The following is a 19,988-nucleotide window of genomic DNA, read 5'->3' as shown; positions in this document are numbered from 1 at the left end:
GGCCAGCACATTAAATTATTATATGCTCTTAAAAGGAGAAGTCAATTTTTGAGTTACTTGGGATTGCAAATTTGATATACTTAAGATATTGCAGCGTGTAACCGTTGGTTAAAATGCATTAGCACTTAGCATCATCAATAGTGGAGTTCCTGCTGGCTGAAAATCTTGACCTCATAGTCGATATCTAAATGCAAATTGTATGGCTGTTGCTATATTATATTGCTTATGGTTGTTGGGTGACTTGATAGACATAAAACAAGGATATGTATTTTGATGGTTTACTCTTGAAACAGTAGAAATAAATTGGTAGATTATATCATCAAGTATGTTTATTTAATTTAAGAACCATCCAGAACCATCATGTATATTTGTGCATTTATATTTATATATTGAAGTTATATTCATTTTCAGTTTTTGTGGTCTATGATCCCGCAAATTCCTCTTCGTGGCCTTACTGATCTCAATGAGCAGGATGTTACTATTAAATGCTCATTTAAAGAAAATAAAAATTTGTGTTCCTGAATGTTAGTTTTTACTGTCAAATGGCTTGCATCGAAGTCACAACTTGATTAGATCAAAGCATTTTAGCGGGTATTGTCATGCTAATTTGTTTAGACCACTGGCTGGCCTTTTCATCATTCATCTTGCTTGTTTGCCAAATCTTTGCTTTTATTGTGTTTTCGTACCAAATTAGACCTGACTTTGTGCGTTTAAGTCCACTGAACACATCTTAGAGGTTAGGCATGTCGCACGTGCACATACATAATACATACAAATGCCTTCGTTAATTAGGCAGCCGCAGAGTATTTGAAGGAAAAAGTAAAAAATTGGAAAATTTCAATTCTTTGCCACTGGATAATGGAAAAGAATGACTCAATGACATTCATAAAGAAAGAAGACCAAAGGGAGCAAAGAATCATGGAGACAGAAAAGAAGGTATGGGCATGTGACTTCTTTTATCTAATTCTAGGACAAGACAGATAACAACCCTTTTTAACTCTCTCTATATATTTACTCATTTGCTTTCATTATTCATTCCATTTGGACTATTCCCAATTTCCCATCCTTCAGAATCCATGGCAAGGTTTGTCCTTTCCTTAATACTTCTCTCCTTTGCTCTCTACATGGCTGGCATGATAGTGTCTGGCTCTAGTCCCACAGACTTCATCAAGTCCTCGTGCAAGGCAACACGCTATCCTGATTTATGCGTTGAGTGTCTATCAGGATATGCTAGCGCGATTCAACAAAATGAAAAACATTTAGCTGAAGTTGCTTTGTCAGTGAGTCTAGCAAGGGCTAAATCAGCCACTGATTATGTAACTACATTAACTAAAGTTAGAGGAATAAAGGCTAGAGAGTATCAAGCTGTGAAAGACTGCATAGAGAATATGGGAGATAGTGTAGATAGACTAAGTCAGTCAATCAAGGAGCTTGGCCATATGGGTGGAGCTGTTGGTCAGGATTTTGTTTGGCATATGAGTAATGTGCAGACTTGGGTTAGTGCTGCATTAACTGATGAAAACACTTGTCTTGATGGTTTTGCTGGCCGTCGTATGGATGGAAGTGTGAAGGCTGCCATTAAGCATAGGATTACCAATGTTGTTAAAGTCACCAGCAATGCACTTGCATTAGTTAATCGCTTTGCATCTAGACACCGCAGTTCTGCATCTGGTGAAAAGCCTTAGATTTTTGTCTTCGTGGATTGTTGTTTCTGTGTGATACTATAAAGTTTGTTTCTGGCTGGCCTGGTTTGTCTTCAAGCATCTAATCTAAGTTTGCTACCTTACATATATGTAAATGTAAACACAAAATGAATTGAAATGAGTGTTGTGTGATAACTGTGGCTCTGTTTCTTGTAAAATAGTAATTAAACATGATCAATATATATACATCTCTTTCTTTCTAAGTCAATTTGAGGATTTGTTGATTGATTAGTGATTATAGCTTCGTTAACTTGTCTATGCAAATGCAAGTGTAAGAAAAAGCTTCCATTGATGTCTACAGGAAAACAATAGATTGCGGAACCTTACCTAGATCCTTATGTCCCATGTGTAAATAATGGAGTTAAATGAATCGTATTTATCTCTTTTAATTTGGTTGGGTGACACTATTACCTAAATCTTTGTCCTCTACTACAAGATAATCGTGACTTTTTTTTTTTTCTTTCTTTTTAATCGGCATTACTATATTATCTAGAAATACTTAATTTTCTAATTGATGATTACTTTCTTGGTCCCTAGAAGGCTAGAGCGACCATTACCTACCCTTTCGAGTAGGCATGAGAAGCACCAGGAGGACAATATGTGGGCTAATTATTAAAAAAAAAAAAAAAAAAAGCAATTAAAGCTTAAGTATCATTAGCAACATGTAATGATTATTATTAGCACAATTTCATTTCCTTTTGACTGCCTTTGTGAGCGGGCAAGTGACACAATCTGATATTACTAGATTTTGCGAGTAAGAAAGCAGTGTGAATCTAATAAAACAAGAAGCTACAAGACATCTTTTTATAGTGCTTATCTTCTTAGGCTATCCATGCATCTATTTAATTATGTATGAATCTGTGAAAGATTATCCTTAGAAAGTTCTCCAATTGGCAGCGAAGAGTTGAGAGTGAAAATCACTCAAAAAGCATTCGAAAGTTAAAGCAAAGCAAAGCAAAGCAATCTTCATTTCTTCTATTTTGTTTTTTAATTTAGAAATCTTTCCAAGAAAGCTGACACAATGAGCGATAAAGAGCTTTTCAGTCCCCATAAAAGTAATGTCTGGGAACATGGATATTGTTATCAGATTCAATCAACTGCCCAGAAAAAAGAAAAAATAGAATAGGCAATAACTGAGGGAGGCCACATGTAGCGAAGTGAGCGTCACATATTAATACGGATGACTTGGGTTGTGGACCCTTTCATGTTTTAGATATTAACCATTGCAGCATTATTAGATATGAGCCAAATGATATGGATGGTAGGCCTCTTTGGTAAAAATAGATGTTTTAATAATTATTAGGTATTTTAACTGTTTGGATAGCTTTTTATAAGAGTTAAAAATTATACATTTTATAAAATATTATCTTAACCGTTATATTATTGAACATTATAAAAAATAATATTTATATTTTTAATCAACTAAAAAACATAAACTTATACATGGACGCCAACGAAACCTTAACCTAATGGCTAACCTGGGAAGTACCCATAATATGCATTCATCATGTAATATTGTTGATGTAATTTTATGCTATCATTGAATTTTTTAATCCGACTTGTAATCTGCCTTTGGGGTTGTCCGCTCTAAATGATTAATTTTTTATTCGACCGAATTATAAAAGTTGAGATTCAAAATTCAAATCAAGCTAAATAGAATTAATTATATTATATTGGAGACTGGGAAAATAGTGAGAGACCCTTTCTTTATTTGAGCATCATACATGTAATCTTGCTTTGTGAAAGGAAAGAAAGGATAGAAAAATAATTGTGAACGCTTTAGAATTGGCCCTCAACTGTATTGATAATTGGATATTCATTACCTTGTTCTGGAAGAATTCCAGATTCTACGAGATTGTTCAGTTTGACGGTCCAAATTTAATGACGCCAAAATTTCCCTTCTCAAACATTTATTAGGAACAAAATATCTGGACCACAATCAGTATGGATTTGAATATCTCTGTCAATTATATTTGTTACCAATTTACATCCAAACTCCAAAACAAACAATCCCAAAGAATTACTTTGCTCTCTGTTTTCTTAATCGCATTCAATCTTTGTTCGTAAATTATAGCATTTTTTTAGACAAAAAAAAAAAAACTCTAATCTCAATTTGACCAATCCATTTTCAAATCCACTAGAAAAAAATTGTGTAATGATTATTAAATAAATTATATATTAACTTCAATTTTTGATCATATTTATATTTTCATCTTCTACGAAAAAAAAAAAATTTTTTTATTATGAAAATTATCATCAATTTAATAAATATTATAAATAAATTATCACTTATTATATAATCTGCAGACGGAACTCCCTTTGACACGAATGATTTGCATTTTATAGCAAAAACAAAAAAAGATTCCAAGGTTATATGCTACCTTATCGCCAGAAGAACTTCCAGGCCATAATGACCTCTGGGGACAAGTCGCAATTATCCCAGTACGTTTAAAAACGACTTGTCAATGTTTTATTGCAGATACCTCGTAAAGCCAAATTCACATGAATTTTTCCATTTTGCTGTAACTTATTATTCCAGACACTATACGACCGACATTTTATTTCATTCCGAAGACCCATAAAACTTGTTAGATCTTGATTTATTTGCTAATACAATAAATTAAATATTTGAGATCCTATATTAACATTTAATTTTGAATTTAGAAATTGTATTATAATAATTGAACTTATATGCCAAAAAAAAAAAAAAAATTGTAATTGACAAAGAGAAAGCAATAAATAATGAATTATCTTGATCATAAATGGAGCTTAAGCTCAATTAATAACACAAACTAAAAACATTCAAACCATTTTGCTCGTCTTGTCCTGCAACTACGTTCCGCGAAATATTTAGTGTTTAGAATTAGATAGAACGGACTATAAAATAAATATTAATGGGTTTGGCGGAAGCAACAGCAAAAGGTTTTTATATATGAAAATATTTAAACCTTTTTGTTTTCGATCTTTTATTTATAAAATGGAGTATATTAATACTCAATTATAATAGAGAAGATCAGTTTTCAAATCTTTATTTCTTTTTCTTTTTTCTTTTTCTTTCTGCACATGGAAAAAATTAACATAAAAGATAGAAAAATATCTTTGAAGAATTAAATATCATCAAGGGCCACAAGAACGATATTTCTTTTCACACATTAAACGAGGTTTTCATTGTAGACAACTTGAGTACCTACAGCATCATATCTTTCCTTAACTATGATAATTCAAATTTCAGCGCTAGATATTCGATCGAACACCTCACTTAGCTAAACATCCAAGAAAAGGATAGAACAGAAAGGTCGACCAACCATGGCTCTTGCTATTAATTACGTGCAAGATTTTTTTTGTGCATGGGTTTTATTGTAATTTGTGAGAAGTTCACAAAGATGTTGATATACTAATAGTTTGTCTTCTTCTTTCAAAGTGATGACTTTCAAACACCAGTTGCTTTGTTCCTGATTTTCATCGATTCTTATCCTTATTTTCTGGATTTGATGACGAGATTCCCTCATTACAGACAATATTGCTTATCCAATGGAACGCAGAAAGTTTGAACCGTAACGACCTTGGGATTTTAATTCGGATAATTACAGATCTTATTAAAACATGTAAAACTGAGGAAAAATTTAATAACAGATGGATTTGAAAGTTCTTTAACTTAATTTAATAAGTCTATAACTTGGAAGATAGAATCATAGAACTATAAATTGTATGCTCTCAAGGTTTGAAATCGTTCTTTTCCTTTAATCTTCAATATCACAATAGATTAAGTAATCCTATGGATTGATTCAATTGTTTAGTGTATTTTCCCTTTACTTTTTTTACTAGACTTCAATTCTTAATGCTACGTTTTTATTCTTTTATGAATCTTTAATTTAGTTATAAAAGGTGTGTCTTTGAGCAAATTCAAGAAATAGATAAATTTCCTAATGGAATAGATTTTATTATTTTTATTTATCTTGATTAAACCTGCCCTAAAAGAGTAGACGTAATCTCCTAATTTAGCCTTAAAGTCAGGCTTTTTTCTCCACTACGTGGGAGCCACAGCCTGAGCATTTCTATAAATGAGCTTCTATTTTCCTTCTCATACACAAATTAAGAACATAGTTCCCTTATTCACCTTTCAAAGAATCTCCAAGAAAACAGAGCAATGCAAGCAAATTCTCTTTTATGCTATGCACTAGTAGCAATTCTCACTCTCCAGTTCTCTACCCACATAAATTCTATCGAACCTTCTAAACCATTACCAAATAACACAAACACCCAGTACATCAAAACCTCCTGCACCAACACGACCTATCCAAGATTATGTTACCACTCTCTCTCAATCTATGCAAGCAAAATCAAGACCAACCCAAAATTGCTAACCAATATTGCTCTTAACGTAACCCTAAAAGCCACCAAATCGACATCAAGATTGATGAAGAGACTGTCAAGAATCCATGGGTTAAAGCGTAGAGAGGCTGCAGCTTTAGTTGATTGTGTGGAGGTAGTTGGTGACTCAGTGTATGAGCTTCAAAGATCAATTGGGGAGATGGGTCAAGCAGAAGGATCAAAGTTTGCTCAAGTAATAGATGATATACAAACATGGGTTAGTGCAGCTTTAACAGATGATGATACTTGCATGGATGGATTTTCTGAAGTGTCTATGAATAGAAAAGTGAAGATTATTGCAAGAAAGCACTTACTGAAAATTGCTCATTTGACTAGTAATGCTTTAGCTCTCATCAATAATTTTGCTTCATCTCATAACAATTTGCAATAATAATTGTCTTTTTATATCTATTTGTGATATATATACAAGTATAATTGACTTTCTTGGGAAACCCACTTCCCCATGAGAGCTGAAAAAGGGAGTGAATTTCAGTTCTCATTTATTTTGGGCTTATCTTCTTTTGCAATTATTGATTAGTGGTTTGCCATATATATAAAATTGCCCGTGCGTACAAGTCTATGTAAGTGAGAGTTAAGCACAAAGCGGAGTAGTTAAATGTAGATTTTCTTTAATGTTTTGTGGTTAAGATGTAAATTAGTAAATTCTTCTTTGTTTCAAAATATATACATAGCTTATTTCTGATATTTTATTTATTTATTTGTTGTTTTCCTTTCCTTTCCTGTCCTCTTTCTTCTTTTGCCTTTGTCAATCTTTTCTGTTCCACTACTCCTCTTCACAGTAGATGGTAGTGTGGATACTGTACGCTGGGGGACGAATTCCCAACTACTAGTGTACCCTCATCATCAATGGAGGAGCAACTACGAAGAAAATGAAAATAAATAAATGGAGGGCCCAAAGCAAAATCTCGGGGACATTAATTAATATATGGAGATGGAAAAACGAATAGGACTCTGACATTAGTCACATGGAAAACATTGCACGATAGTGTCATTGAACAAAAGGTTATACCATCTACAAAGAATAAATATCCAACTTTTTTTTTTTTTTCTAAGAACACGGAGCTATTAGAGTGTAGATATATAAGACGCTTTTAAGGATTGATTGCGCTTGGGCCGTTCCTGTGGGCTATTTCATTACAGTATTCGGACGGTACGAACAAGCTCCTTTGTTTTACTATAATTGAGCATGTCGTTCAGTTTGAAATTAAATCAAATGATGGCTGTCAATAGGTAATCTTTATTAGTAAGAATTGAGAGTAGCTTGTAATTTAGAGTAGTAAATGAGTTAAACCATTCGTAAACTACTTGAATCAAGTTCAAGCCTATGGGAGGTACTTTTTTTTTTAGCAACAAATTGTAAATGAGTTGAGTTCAGTTAATTTATTTGTCTAGCTAGTTTTTTCTTCTTAATGAATTAGTATATAACATATTAATGATTATATTTTGTTTATCTTTTTTTATTCATTTATAAATTCAAAAATTAAATATTTTTTATAATAAAAAATATTTTTCATTGACTAAATTTATTTTTGAAGCACAATTTTCCACTAAACAAAATAGATTAAGCAACTTATTTTTAAAGAAAAAAGAGGTAGCTTAAGCAACTTTTATTATTATTATTTAACAGATATCATTATAAATATAGATATAATGCTGTATTTTAAGCAAAATATTAAAATCAAATGGATATTTGTCCTGTTATATGCATTAGGAAACACTGGTGTCAAAAACAGAGCTCGAGATTCATCAAATAGAGATACCATGCCAACTAGCTAATAATCAAAATTTGGTGGAATATGAGGATTGCAAGAGGACAACAATAGATGTATAAACTTCCCAGAATCCGTATCAAGTGAGATTGTCTTGCGTATCTCTTATAACTATTGATTACTGAGGTGGCTACCCATATAATAACATACATAATTTAGATAACACTGATTTGTTTTTAATGCAAATTACAAAAGAATATTTCAACCACTATATAATGTATTGCTGACCCCAAATTCCTTATCATCATGTCTTGATAACCTTATACGTGAATAGGATCTGATTGATCGTCTCATTTTTGTCCATCAATCATGTAATCTTATTATTATTTGAGATAATATTTTCTTAAACTGTAAGCAATTATACATGCTCGTCGGTTCATATGAGTCTTCCGCAATCTCCACCCACCTCAGCCAATGCCTTCCCTGCATATATACTTCCCCTCTACCTAATCTTTTGGCGAATTAATATAAATTGCGAACACATCACAACTTCAAAATATAGAGAAATATTACTTTAGTTGATTATGGAAGGTCCAACTCTTCGCGTGGCAATAATAATAATATTACCTGTTTTTATTCTCTTCTTCTCTATCCAAATAAACTTTAGCTCAGCAGACACAAATACCCAGTACGTACAAGCATCTTGTAGTAACACAACTTATCCTGAATTATGCTATTCCTCTCTTTCATGCTATGCAAGAAAAATTCAAAGAAACCCTAAAACTCTAGCCTATGTTGCCCTTAACGTGACTCTAACAGCCACCAAATCAGCATCAGAGTTTATTAAAACCCTGTATAATAATAAACTCCATGGATTGAAGCCTAAAGAGGCTGCAGCTATGGCAGATTGTGTGGAGCTGGCAGATGAAGCAGTCGATGAGCTGGAAAGGTCTATCGGAAAGATGGGTCGAGCAAGAGGATCAAATTCTGATCCTGTAATTAATGACATTCAAACTTGGGTTAGTGCAGCTTTAACAGATGATAATACTTGCATGGATGGATTTTCAGGTGATGTTTTGGATGGAGAAGTGAAAAGTATAGTACTGAAAAATATGACACAAGTTGCTCAATTGACAAGCGTTGCTTTGGCTCTTGTAAATAGGTTTGCCTCCTCGAAAGGAAATTCTGTGTTAGTACTTTGATTAATAATTAAGCTCTATATGATAATGTATTGAATAAGCATAAAAAATTGTAAAATTGTAAAATTTTAATTTTGTGCTTGATATTGGAGTTGAAGTGTGTCGAATTTGATATGTATAATAAGTTTCATAATAAAGAGTATCAAAATGTAGTTTAACAAATTCTTTTGTTTCCCTTTTTATCCATATATATTGTTTCAGTATTTTACTTTTTATACCACGACTTCAAAAAAATATTTAAGATTTCTGTATTTTCTGTATTTATCCATATAATAAATAACTTAAAAAAGATTTAAGAAAGCCAATACAAATCAAACAAAGTACTTATTTATTATGGATAAGGTTGGCCCTTAAGGCCATTATTTAATACATGGCATTGTTCTTATAGCCTAATAAGACCATGGTATGTTTATATTTTATATATGGCCTAATTAACTTTAGGCACATTGACAAAAGGGTAAAGCTTATATCTAACATTACAGCTTCCAGTCACCACTCTTGCTCCTTTTTTACCACTGCAACAACTTGGAAGTTCATTAATAGCATCGTCAAGACATTTCTTACACTCCATGTTAGAAAGATCTCTAGTACATTGAGCCATACCATATATCTTCTTATACTTCCCTCCAAAAAGCTTTAGCTCTCCTGTTGCATAAAACTTCTTATTCCCGTAAGCTTTACCTGATAATCCACTTAACAACTCCTTAACTTTTTTATTAAACAGGGCAGGATTCATCTTCTCCACATCCTGGTAATTATACAAGTAAAACTTGTTTTGTTCATCAATGTCTCCAAAGAAGTTAAAGTTCGAGTATTTCAATAAACAGTCATCGTACCAAATAATCGCTCCCTTGTTATTAGAGCAACGATCAATAAGAGCATCACCAGCATTTGCGACACAAGTTTTACAGTCTTTTTTCGCAACGTCGCCACGGCAGAGAGCTAACGCATTTACATGGCCTCTGCCTCTTGGTGGCCCGGTTGAGGCTAGTCCGAATCCGGTTGCCGGAGTTTTGGTGGATAGGAGGTTTAGCAAGCCATTCAAGCTGTTGCGATGATGGCCATAGTCAGCGTAGTTTTCTTGGCTAAAAACAGATATGGTAAAGTGGGTCTGCAGGAAATGCTACATTGAGCATTAAAAAAAAAAGAAGGAAAGATAATGGGATTGATTTAGAGATATGCATTTTTGATTAAGTTGAAAGGTTTATGTGTATATGGAGTTGATGATGAAAGGATAATTCATTAGGTTTATATAAAGAGAAGGTTTTGGCTAATTTAATTATCAATTATGAAGTTGAACTTTTCAGTACACAGAAAATAAAAATAGGACAAACAGGAATCAGGGACGAGTAAAAATTTTAGAGCAGAGCATTTATATTAATGTTTTCAATATGCTGAAATCTGTCGCTTCTTTATATGTTATATGAAAGCCAATGATCGATGTATGTTAGACGAAGTGTATATATATATATATATATAAGATATATATTAAAAGTAGGTGTAAATTGTCAAATTTTGAGTCAAACTAATTAAGTTTTAAGTACAAGTCTAATGGCTTCTTTGTATCAAACTACAGGCACAGTGATATCCTTATCAAAATCTGTGAGTCATACTCTATGATACATTTTTTTTTTTTTTTTTTGAAGAAAGCTATAAAGTATTATGAATCTTGTTAATTACTTGTTCAATATATATACATTAAGCAAAATTTTCACTATTACATAAATTTATTGGGATAAACAAGATTGGAATATTATCTGCTGAACTTATTATGTAACATATATTGAATCTTTTGATAGCTTTACTGGTAATTAGAGTGTAAAAGAAATAAAGAATGCCAGTGATAATAACATAAACCATGGAGTGGATTAAGTTATGTTGACACAATTTGTGTGAATTTTTGAAACTTTGAATTTAAAATAATCATAGATTTAGAAATGGTAGCCTTTCCTAATATACCAATTGGCAAAGCAGATCATAGGCTCACACTGAAACCCACTAGTTCTCGGCCCTTTTAATTTTGATGGCCCGCTGAAATTGGACTTGCACTTATAAATAGGCCTCCTATTATAATAGAAATTGTTCATTGAAATGAAATTTGAAGAAAGTTAAGAACAATTTCATTTCATTTAATTGATCCGGTTTGATTCATTAGTCAGTCCAGTCCAAATATTTTTTTAATAAAAATTTTAAAATAATTCATAAAAAAATTATTCTCGATTAAGAAATTGGTTAAATATGGTTAACAAGAAATAAGACTAAAATGCAGAGTCGTGGGCTCTTCTAAGCTTCAAGTTCGGATGGGCATTTTCCCAAAGGTCCACCTCTTTTTGTACACTTGAGGATAAAATTGTGAGCGAGTTATGTGGCTTCTTTCAAGCCATTGTTTGCTGTTCCTGGCCTTATAATTTCTCAATAAGTTTCCTTTTCATTGCAAATCTGAATAATACAAAGTTCCATTTTTCCAAAAGATATATAAAAATAAAAATACGGATGTATATTTGAGGCCGAGAAGCAGCGAGAACAGAGAGCTAAGCCAGAGAAGCTGTTTCGTTATCCCTAAATAACACCCATTCACAACTCAACTAGTGAGCGAGGGAAAGACTCAGACCACTAACATTAAACCAAGAAAATGGCGGCAGAGACTGTGAAATTAACGGTTTCACTCTGCAGCTTCAATGGGTCTCAAAGAAGAGGGAATTCTCCTTCTACCCCAATTCGGTTTCTGGGTCTCCCTCCGCGATCTTCAGTCTCCGCTTCTTCAATCTCTTCTTCGCTTTCTCATTTCCTGGGAAGTGTGCGTATTGGCTCACGGTCTTCTAAAGTCTCCATTTCACGTCAACAACAGAGGAGCAGAAACTTTTCTGTCTTTGCAATGGCCGCTGAAGGTCTTTATTTCTCTATCTCTTTCAGTTCAGTTGTTTTGATTCTTTAGTTACTGAATTCCTTTGTTTAGATGCCATTTTATATGTCCCCTTTTGCTTATATTGTTGTGATTGGGCTATTTCGTGGAGTTAATGTTACTTATGATTTCTTGATAATGGAATTTGAAATTTGGTTTTTAGTTTGTTTCTTTATGTTGTTATGTGTTCCTTTCTTGTTTCTTTGTTTCTTTTCCTTCCTAAGCTTTCCCAAGCTTTTCTAAAGTTTAGACTTTGTTAGTTTTCTGTAATTAGGCTGCTTATTGTATAACTTTTTGTTGGATTGACAAGAAGATAATGGTAGTGAGCTGAATTATGAGCTCTGGAGTTTGCACCTAATCTGAAAGCACAAATTAAATTTACCCTGCTCAAGGTTTCTACTTTATTCCATGTATTCAAAAGAAAGGCAGTCCAGGCATGATTAAAAATGTGTGGAAATTAGATAATTATCTATTTATCTTACCTGACTGTACATGGTGACTGCGCTTCTGAACATCTTCGCTTCAAGAGCTTTGATACTTTTGATTGGTTGTAAAATACTATGACCTACTAATTGGAGCCCACTTTACTGTGCATTATTTATTATGTTAGCTCCATAATGTGAAATATTGAAATATGAAGTTCTCTCAATTGCTAACATCTGTGTGTTATACTATCAAATGTTGTTCTATATTTCATTTTTCAGTTAACATGTTTTCTTTCTTCTCCTTTGGCAGAGGCAAAGCGTTCAGTACCTTTGAAAGATTACCGCAACATTGGAATTATGGCTCACATAGATGCTGGAAAGACCACTACAACTGAACGGATTCTTTACTATACAGGAAGAAACTATAAAATAGGAGAAGTACATGAAGGGACAGCTACAATGGACTGGATGGAGCAAGAACAAGAAAGAGGGATCACAATTACTTCTGCTGCAACCACCACATTCTGGAACAAACACCGCATTAACATTATTGATACTCCTGGCCACGTTGACTTCACACTCGAAGTGGAACGAGCACTCAGGGTATTGGACGGTGCTATCTGCCTATTTGACAGTGTTGCTGGTGTGGAACCACAGTCTGAAACTGTATGGAGGCAAGCTGATAAATATGGAGTACCTAGAATTTGTTTTGTCAATAAGATGGATCGCCTTGGAGCAAACTTTTTCCGAACAAGAGACATGATAATTACAAACTTGGGTGCTAAACCCCTTGTTATTCAACTTCCAATTGGTGCAGAAGATAATTTTAAAGGAGTTATTGATCTTGTAAAGATGCAAGCTATACTTTGGTCAGGGGAAGAATTGGGTGCAAAGTTTGAATATGCTGATATCCCAGCTGATCTTGAAGAGTTGGCTCAAGAATACAGAGCACAATTGATAGAGACTATAGTTGAGTTGGATGATGATGCTATGGAAAAATATCTAGAAGGAGCTGAACCTGATGAGGAGACAATAAAAAAATTAATTAGGAAGGGCACAATTTCCAGCAATTTTGTGCCAGTCTTATGTGGCTCTGCTTTTAAAAACAAGGGGGTTCAGCCATTGCTTGATGCTGTTGTTGATTATTTGCCTTCCCCTCTCGAGTTGCCAGCAATGAAAGGGTCTGACCCTGAGAACCCAGAAAAAACAATTGAAAGGACCGCCAGTGATGATGAACCATTTGCTGGATTAGCCTTCAAGATCATGAGCGATCCATTTGTAGGATCCCTCACGTTTGTGAGAGTTTATGCAGGGAAGCTATCTGCGGGATCTTATGTACTGAATGCAAACAAAGGAAAGAAGGAGAGAATTGGAAGACTTCTTGAAATGCATGCTAATAGTAGGGAAGATGTTAAGGTGGCTTTAGCTGGTGATATTGTTGCCCTTGCAGGTCTAAAAGATACCATAACTGGAGAAACACTATGTGATGCTGATAATCCGATTGTGCTTGAACGTATGGACTTCCCTGATCCTGTGATCAAGGTTGCAATTGAACCCAAGACCAAGGCTGATGTTGATAAGATGGCAAATGGTTTGATCAAACTTGCTCAAGAGGATCCTTCTTTCCACTTCTCACGAGATGAAGAAATCAACCAGACTGTTATTGAAGGAATGGGGGAATTGCATCTTGAGATCATTGTGGATCGCCTAAAGAGGGAATTTAAGGTTTGTATATGCTTTTTATCCATCTGTTTCCAATTTAATCTTAAATGTTCATGCACATGGTTCCAAATTTTCTTTTCACTTTTGTGGTGCTTAAACCCTTGAATATTGTTCCGGTGTTTTTTCTCTGTGAGAAATTCAACAGTTATTACTTTTTGCGGTTCTGAAAAGATATTAAGAAAAAAGTTATAAAAAAGAAATTCATAGTTCTCCTAAATGTCGATTTGTATAAAAATGACATGGATTGCTTCACTCAAACAGGTGGAAGCTAATGTTGGTGCACCCCAAGTAAACTACCGTGAGAGCATTTCCAAAGTTGCAGAAGTGAAGTATGTGCATAAAAAACAGTCTGGTGGACAAGGACAGTTTGCTGATGTAACAATACGATTTGAGCCCATGGAGGCAGGCAGTGGATACGAGTTCAAAAGTGAAATCAAGGGAGGTGCTGTGCCTAAAGAATATATTCCTGGAGTAATGAAAGGATTAGAAGAGTGCATGTCTAATGGAGTGCTGGCAGGTTTCCCTGTCGTTGATGTACGTGCTGTATTAGTAGATGGTTCTTACCACGATGTCGACTCGAGCGTCTTGGCATTTCAACTGGCAGCTAGGGGAGCTTTTCGGGATGGCATGAAGAGAGCTGGCCCAAAGATGTTAGAACCTATAATGAAAGTGGAAGTGGTCACACCTGAAGAACATTTGGGAGATGTGATTGGTGACCTTAACTCAAGGAGAGGTCAGATCAACAGTTTCGGTGATAAACCTGGTGGTCTGAAGGTATGTAAATTTAAGTACGATCTTTTATTTCTCGATTGACTAACCAACGATTGGCAACTCTGGCTGAACTTTACCTAGATATTTCATACCTCTTCTTTTACTTATATAGTACCCAAAAACAACAAAAACAACACTAAACCTTAATCACAAACTACTTAGGGTTGGCTATAAGAATTCTTTCTATAGTACCCAAAACAAAGATGTCATTAGCAAAGGCAAGAAACATGCGCAAAGCATTCACATTTGATGTTCATGTTTTATTAATATTTTGCTAATTCGTCGATCGTTTGTGATTAATGCAGGTGGTTGATGCCCTTGTTCCACTGGCAGAGATGTTCCAATATGTTAGTACCCTTAGAGGAATGACAAAAGGCCGTGCATCGTACACAATGCAATTAGCCAAGTTTGATGTTGTTCCTCAACACATTCAAAATCAGCTTGCTGCAAAAGAGCAAGAAGTTGCTGCGTGAATCCTGTGAGAGAATCCTGTGAGAGGTGGCATTATTATAAATTTTTGTGAAGTTGATACTGAATGATTCGAGGAACCAGTTTTGATTTCATCTGTACTCACTTCAGATATAAAATGCAAACAAATTTAGTCGAAAAGAATTGACACACAATTTTGTGTCCCAAACATGATTGTTGATTCTGTAAAAACTGTAAGAGAAGATCAAATTATGTAATAACCTTCCATGATATTAGCCGCAGCCAACTCCGGAGAGAAATTTACAACTGGGTCTTTTATACTTTTTCTTCAATGCTTGGATTAGAATTTATTTAGATTAAGAATTCACATTATTATGCAACAATAGTGATAATTGGGCATATAATTTGGTTTGCATTTCCGTTTCCCAATACTCTTAAATAAAATTTCATATTTTTCTTTCAATTCGAATAATCTATAGATTATAGTTTTGAATTGTTTAAAATCAATATGTCATACGATAATACTTTACAATGTAATTTTCTTCTATTGAGAGCAACTAGAAATGCTTGCTTCAGTTTATCTCTTGCATCGTGACTCGTGATGATTAAAAATGATAAATCTAAAATAAGGAATGCAATAAATTATTAAAAAAATAATAAAAATTGTCATCATTATAGAACTAAAATAATTATATTAATAATATTATTAATCTTAATATTTAAAATAGTTATTATTATACTTTTTAACCTTTTTTTGACTAAAAAATAATAAATCAATTACTCTTACTGTTTTTTTTAATTTGAGATCATCCGGTGATTTTCTTAGAAAGTAACACTAAATTAAAAGAAAACTTTCAAAAAATCAATCAAAAATATAAAACTAAAACTTTGTCTGGGAAGGGGGAAATTTTACTATTCATTTTCCTCCCAAAATGAAGTAAAAATGAAGTTAAAATAGGTTTAAAACAGATGACCCTCTTTGATATTTTACCTCAAACCAAACAAGGAATTTTGACACCCGATAAATATTCACTTTTTATTTTATGTCCACCTAAACTTTACACCCATCCAATCAAAGGCTAAAGTTGGCATGCCTTCATAAAAAGGTTTACATCTTAACGACTTTACGTGTAAGGTAGCTGGCGAATCAGACAGGACATCAGAAAGGGCATAAACAAAGACAGATCCTGCTAGAAGCAGAAGATGAGGGAACACGCAGTGCTAGAGCATGCGAGAGAAAGAAAGCATAAATGTCTGGTAGTGAACTAAAAACAGGCAAATGCCTCAAAATTTTTCCAACTTAAATTAGTTTTTATGAAACAATCCACAATGGAGATTACAATTCAGTGAAATGATTAAACTGCATTATCATAGAATTTGGTTGTTTTGGCTTCAACTCTTATCTGATCTGAACTATTCCTGCATTCACAAGCTTCTGAATCTTGTTCATGACCATGGGATTCTTCATATGTTCCTGAGCTGCCTTGGGATTTTCTTGGAAGTCAACCAAGACCTGCAATATTTGGATCACGCAAAGTTACAAAAATAAGCGAAACCAACAATTCTCTAGCATTGTCAAATATGACAAGAAAAGTTTATCCATTTAGAAAGGAACTTTGAACCTTTACCTGTCTCATGATAGGATCTGAGAGGATATTCTGAATTTCTGGATCCTGCATTGCCTTGGCCTGCAATATGCAACAAACTTTAGACCACTTCCTCTAAAACGTTCAATCCCCAACACAACCAAAGTGAACTCCCAAATAGAATATGGCTGCAAAAGACATAAAAACACTAACCTGTCTCTCTTTCAGTTCTTCAGGGCTTATATCACCACGGCTAGTCTTGTTAAGTTGTTCAACACATCTGCAAAACAATTGAGTACATAATTAACATTTTCAATAACAGGATGCGCAAATAAAATCGGTTCAAATATGTGGTAGTAGTATCGCATACCTTCTGACACCATCAAGCAATTCTGGGTTCTGAGGATCATGTTTAAGCCCTTCCTGGTAGGTCTCCAGGGCCTTGTCATACTCTTTCATGAAAAATTGAACAGCCCCTTTTCTCGTATAACCCTTTGAAAAAGTTGGATCAAGCTCAATGCATTTCTCTGCATCCTTCAATCCCTCGGGTAAAGCTCCCAGTTTAGTATAGCATGCAGCTCTATTACTGTATACCTAAAGGAAGCAAGTAGCAAAAAGCCACAAGTAAAAACCAAGTTGACTAGCAGAATCATAATACATAATGTGCAACATAACATTTGGATTTGAGAGTCTTTTTTACCTTTGGATCTTTCGGGTTCCTTCTCAAAGCTTCTGTGTAATGCTTCACAGCCTCTGGATACTTTTGTTGCTTGAAATACTCGTTGCCTGCAGAAAATTGGTACCATCATCATAACAGAGTTAATTGCATGCCCAAATGGATAATAGAAGCCAAAAATAAGCATTTATATATGAGCTTCTTAGGTGTTTGGAATAAAAATCGGATTTTTTCTATCGTTCATTCTTTTTCTTTCTTTTCTTCTTCATTTCTTTTTCTCAAAGGATAAGGACAAATGGATGATGAGTGAGAAAACTAATGAGGTCATTTAAAAAGAAGAATGACAGAAGACAGCAAAAACTTGAATAACTGCTCAATTTTGATATTAAGTCATACCTTTCTCACGCTCCTCATCAGCCAATTTTGGATCAAAGTATTCTTGTTGCTCCAGTTCTTTCTTTGCTCTCTCTGCATCATTTAGTTTCTTCAAAGTGTCTGGGTTGCGATGCTCAGTAAGAGCTTTCTGGAATGTCTCGATAGCAATATCATAATCCTTTGAGCACTTGGCCATTTTTACCAAGGCAGTTCCCTTCCTTGTCAAAGCTCTTGCTATCATCTTAAAGTCTGATCTGAGTTCCCTTCCTCTCTCAACAGCTTTGTCACAGTCTTTTATACATTCCTCATACTAAAATTGCAGCAATAGAATCAGAAACGGGATTACAGATTGATTCGATGCCAAAACAGACACACAGATATAACATCAGGTTATTTTAAAAAAACATAATTTTTAAAACACCTATTCACCTATTCTTTTTTTTTTTTTTTATCTATTCCCATTGACTTGGAATAAAATTATTCAATTTTAAAGTATCTTTTGACTGGCGCTAAAATTAGAAAGACAATTGTATACAAAATGTTCTTTGAACTCATTTGTAAATACAAACATGCATATATATTCAAATCAAAAGCACAAATTTTTATCACTAGTTCATTACCCACATAAACTATGAAAACAGGGTACCTCAAGATAATGTTAAAGGTTACTTGGAGAGATTACTAGCTTGTTGCTGTCCTAAACATGTATTAGACCAACCGGCTACTTTCTAATACGAAAATGCTTTGCACAATGGATGTTAGTTCCTACTTCTATAAGACAAAAGAGAGCAATATCTGATAGCAATGCTCGACATTTTTAGGGATCAATAAAAAATGGTTATACAGGACATTATTAAGCAGTCCACATATGTAAACTCGAATAGCATAAATGGGAACTCTGTAAAGGAAGCGTAAGTGATTCATAACCAAGGCAAAACAGCCTACCAACATATATTAACACAAAGGAAACAGGAGCCCATGACGTATCTAGCAAGAGAAATATATGCAATTTCTAAAGTTTTTATAATTTTAACTTTCAATTTAAGGAAACATAAACAAAATATAGCTAAACCAAAAAAAGGAATTACCTTGCCCATCTCGAGATAAACAGCAGCACGATTTGTCAAATATGAAATATCCTCATCGTCCAGCTCCATTGCCTTAGTGTAATGTGCAATTGCAGTCTCGAAATCCTTCTTCTTATAAGCTGCATTTCCCAACTCTTTCTCTTTAACTGCTTGAGCTTTCCTCTCCTTAGCTTCTTTCTCCTCTACTGAAACATCCATAGGCTCTGGTTCAGGCTCAGGAGCCTTCTCCTCCTTCGCAGGCTCTGCGTTTTTCTCCGACTGGGAAGGAGGGGACTCCGCCTCTGGCACCTCCATATCGTCTCCAGCATTCGGTGCTCTAAATTTCACGTTCAAAAGAACCCCCAAAGCTTGCATCACTCTCTGATCTTTCAAGTACAGATTCAAATTGCTAGGGTTTCTCTGAATCTCCTGCATCATCTTAACAAAATCCGGTTGTTGCAAATACATCCTCGTTGACGGATCCGCCGTTAATTTCGCCCACATCTCAGGTCCAGAGAACGCATCCCCAAACGGACTAGGCGGCGGCGCGGCTCGCGACCTAGAAGCTGCCGCTTCAGCATCAGCCAAGCCAGACTTCAACGCTTCATTGTTGGGATCAATCTCGAGCCCCTTCTTATACGCTGCGATAGCGTCCTGAATTTGGTGCAATCCAAGGTGAGCCGCGCCCAGGCGAGAATATCCTTTAGACCAGTCGGGCTTAAGCTCGACGGTTTTCTTTGCATCGACTAGCGCGTCAGCGTAGTTGTGCAGCGAGGCATAAGCAGCAGATCGGTTAGAATAGAGGACATGATTAGAAGGGGCTAGTGAGATTGCTTGAGTGAAGTGTTTGACGGCGCCGGTAAAGTCGCCGGCTGAGAATGCGGCGTTGCCTTTGGCTTTGGCTTCGTCGGCCATGAAACGCAAAAGAGTAGGTGTTTAGGGAGGCTTTTCGAAGGAATTGAGAATTTTGGAATTTGTGATTTGGGGAGAAAGTAAGGATTAGGGGAAGAGAAAGAGAGGGGTATTATAGGA

General features: G+C 34.6%; 6 protein-coding genes across 6 annotated transcripts; 4 read left to right on the top strand and 2 right to left on the bottom strand.

Moving 5' to 3' along the window:
• The first annotated feature begins 823 nt into the window (after positions 1 to 823).
• LOC105645973 (pectinesterase inhibitor 7) lies at positions 824 to 1,911 on the top strand. The gene has a single exon (XM_012231729.4). The coding sequence runs from the start codon at positions 1,077 to 1,079 to the stop codon at positions 1,683 to 1,685; it is 609 nt and encodes a 202-aa protein (XP_012087119.1). The 5' UTR covers positions 824 to 1,076; the 3' UTR covers positions 1,686 to 1,911.
• Positions 1,912 to 5,772: 3,861 nt separating this feature from the next.
• LOC105645976 (Plant invertase/pectin methylesterase inhibitor superfamily protein) lies at positions 5,773 to 6,788 on the top strand. The gene has a single exon (XM_012231732.4). The coding sequence runs from the start codon at positions 5,851 to 5,853 to the stop codon at positions 6,463 to 6,465; it is 615 nt and encodes a 204-aa protein (XP_012087122.1). The 5' UTR covers positions 5,773 to 5,850; the 3' UTR covers positions 6,466 to 6,788.
• A 1,447-nt stretch (positions 6,789 to 8,235) lies between these two features.
• LOC105645977 (21 kDa protein) lies at positions 8,236 to 9,165 on the top strand. Its single transcript, XM_012231733.4, has one exon. It carries the CDS (start codon positions 8,389 to 8,391, stop codon positions 9,004 to 9,006), a length of 618 nt encoding a protein of 205 aa, XP_012087123.1. The 5' UTR covers positions 8,236 to 8,388; the 3' UTR covers positions 9,007 to 9,165.
• Positions 9,166 to 9,380: 215 nt separating this feature from the next.
• Positions 9,381 to 10,628, bottom strand: LOC105646086 (antimicrobial ginkbilobin-2-like protein). The gene is made up of 2 exons (XM_089720018.1): positions 10,617 to 10,628; positions 9,381 to 10,114 (listed from the first exon to the last, which is right to left on the bottom strand). Exons 1-2 carry the CDS (start codon positions 10,626 to 10,628, stop codon positions 9,431 to 9,433), a joined length of 696 nt encoding a protein of 231 aa, XP_089576144.1. The 3' UTR covers positions 9,381 to 9,430.
• An 849-nt stretch (positions 10,629 to 11,477) lies between these two features.
• SCO1 (Translation elongation factor EFG/EF2 protein) lies at positions 11,478 to 15,584 on the top strand. Its single transcript, XM_012231735.4, has 4 exons — positions 11,478 to 11,891; positions 12,641 to 14,055; positions 14,314 to 14,826; positions 15,129 to 15,584. The coding sequence occupies exons 1-4, from the start codon at positions 11,636 to 11,638 to the stop codon at positions 15,294 to 15,296; spliced, it is 2,352 nt and encodes a 783-aa protein (XP_012087125.1). The 5' UTR covers positions 11,478 to 11,635; the 3' UTR covers positions 15,297 to 15,584.
• Positions 15,585 to 16,513: 929 nt separating this feature from the next.
• LOC105645979 (hsp70-Hsp90 organizing protein 3) lies at positions 16,514 to 19,979 on the bottom strand. Its single transcript, XM_012231736.4, has 7 exons — positions 18,978 to 19,979; positions 17,911 to 18,199; positions 17,539 to 17,624; positions 17,209 to 17,432; positions 17,052 to 17,118; positions 16,881 to 16,940; positions 16,514 to 16,765 (listed from the first exon to the last, which is right to left on the bottom strand). The coding sequence occupies exons 1-7, from the start codon at positions 19,869 to 19,871 to the stop codon at positions 16,652 to 16,654; spliced, it is 1,734 nt and encodes a 577-aa protein (XP_012087126.1). The 5' UTR covers positions 19,872 to 19,979; the 3' UTR covers positions 16,514 to 16,651.
• Between the last annotated feature and the right edge of the window lie 9 nt (positions 19,980 to 19,988).

This window comes from Jatropha curcas, chromosome 4, assembly GCF_041381405.1.
Source record: "Jatropha curcas cultivar XTBG-Jc1 chromosome 4, XTBG_Jcur_1.0, whole genome shotgun sequence".
Lineage (NCBI taxonomy): Eukaryota > Viridiplantae > Streptophyta > Magnoliopsida > Malpighiales > Euphorbiaceae > Jatropha > Jatropha curcas.
Note: the sequence above shows the minus strand (reverse complement) of the source record. Positions and strands in the feature narration are given on the sequence as shown.

Coding starts and splice junctions, on each gene's coding strand:
- LOC105645973 (XM_012231729.4), top strand. CDS start 1,077: ATGGCAAGGTTTGTCCTTTCCTTAATACTTCTCTCCTTTGCTCTCTAC.
- LOC105645976 (XM_012231732.4), top strand. CDS start 5,851: ATGCAAGCAAATTCTCTTTTATGCTATGCACTAGTAGCAATTCTCACT.
- LOC105645977 (XM_012231733.4), top strand. CDS start 8,389: ATGGAAGGTCCAACTCTTCGCGTGGCAATAATAATAATATTACCTGTT.
- SCO1 (XM_012231735.4), top strand. CDS start 11,636: ATGGCGGCAGAGACTGTGAAATTAACGGTTTCACTCTGCAGCTTCAAT. Junction 14,056..14,313: donor GCCTAAAGAGGGAATTTAAG/GTTTGTATATGC, acceptor TCACTCAAACAG/GTGGAAGCTAATGTTGGTGC. Junction 14,827..15,128: donor ATAAACCTGGTGGTCTGAAG/GTATGTAAATTT, acceptor TGATTAATGCAG/GTGGTTGATGCCCTTGTTCC.
- LOC105645979 (XM_012231736.4), bottom strand. CDS start 19,871: ATGGCCGACGAAGCCAAAGCCAAAGGCAACGCCGCATTCTCAGCCGGC. Junction 17,119..17,208: donor TTGCTTGATGGTGTCAGAAG/GTATGCGATACT, acceptor ATTGTTTTGCAG/ATGTGTTGAACAACTTAACA. Junction 16,941..17,051: donor AAGAACTGAAAGAGAGACAG/GTTAGTGTTTTT, acceptor TGCATATTGCAG/GCCAAGGCAATGCAGGATCC.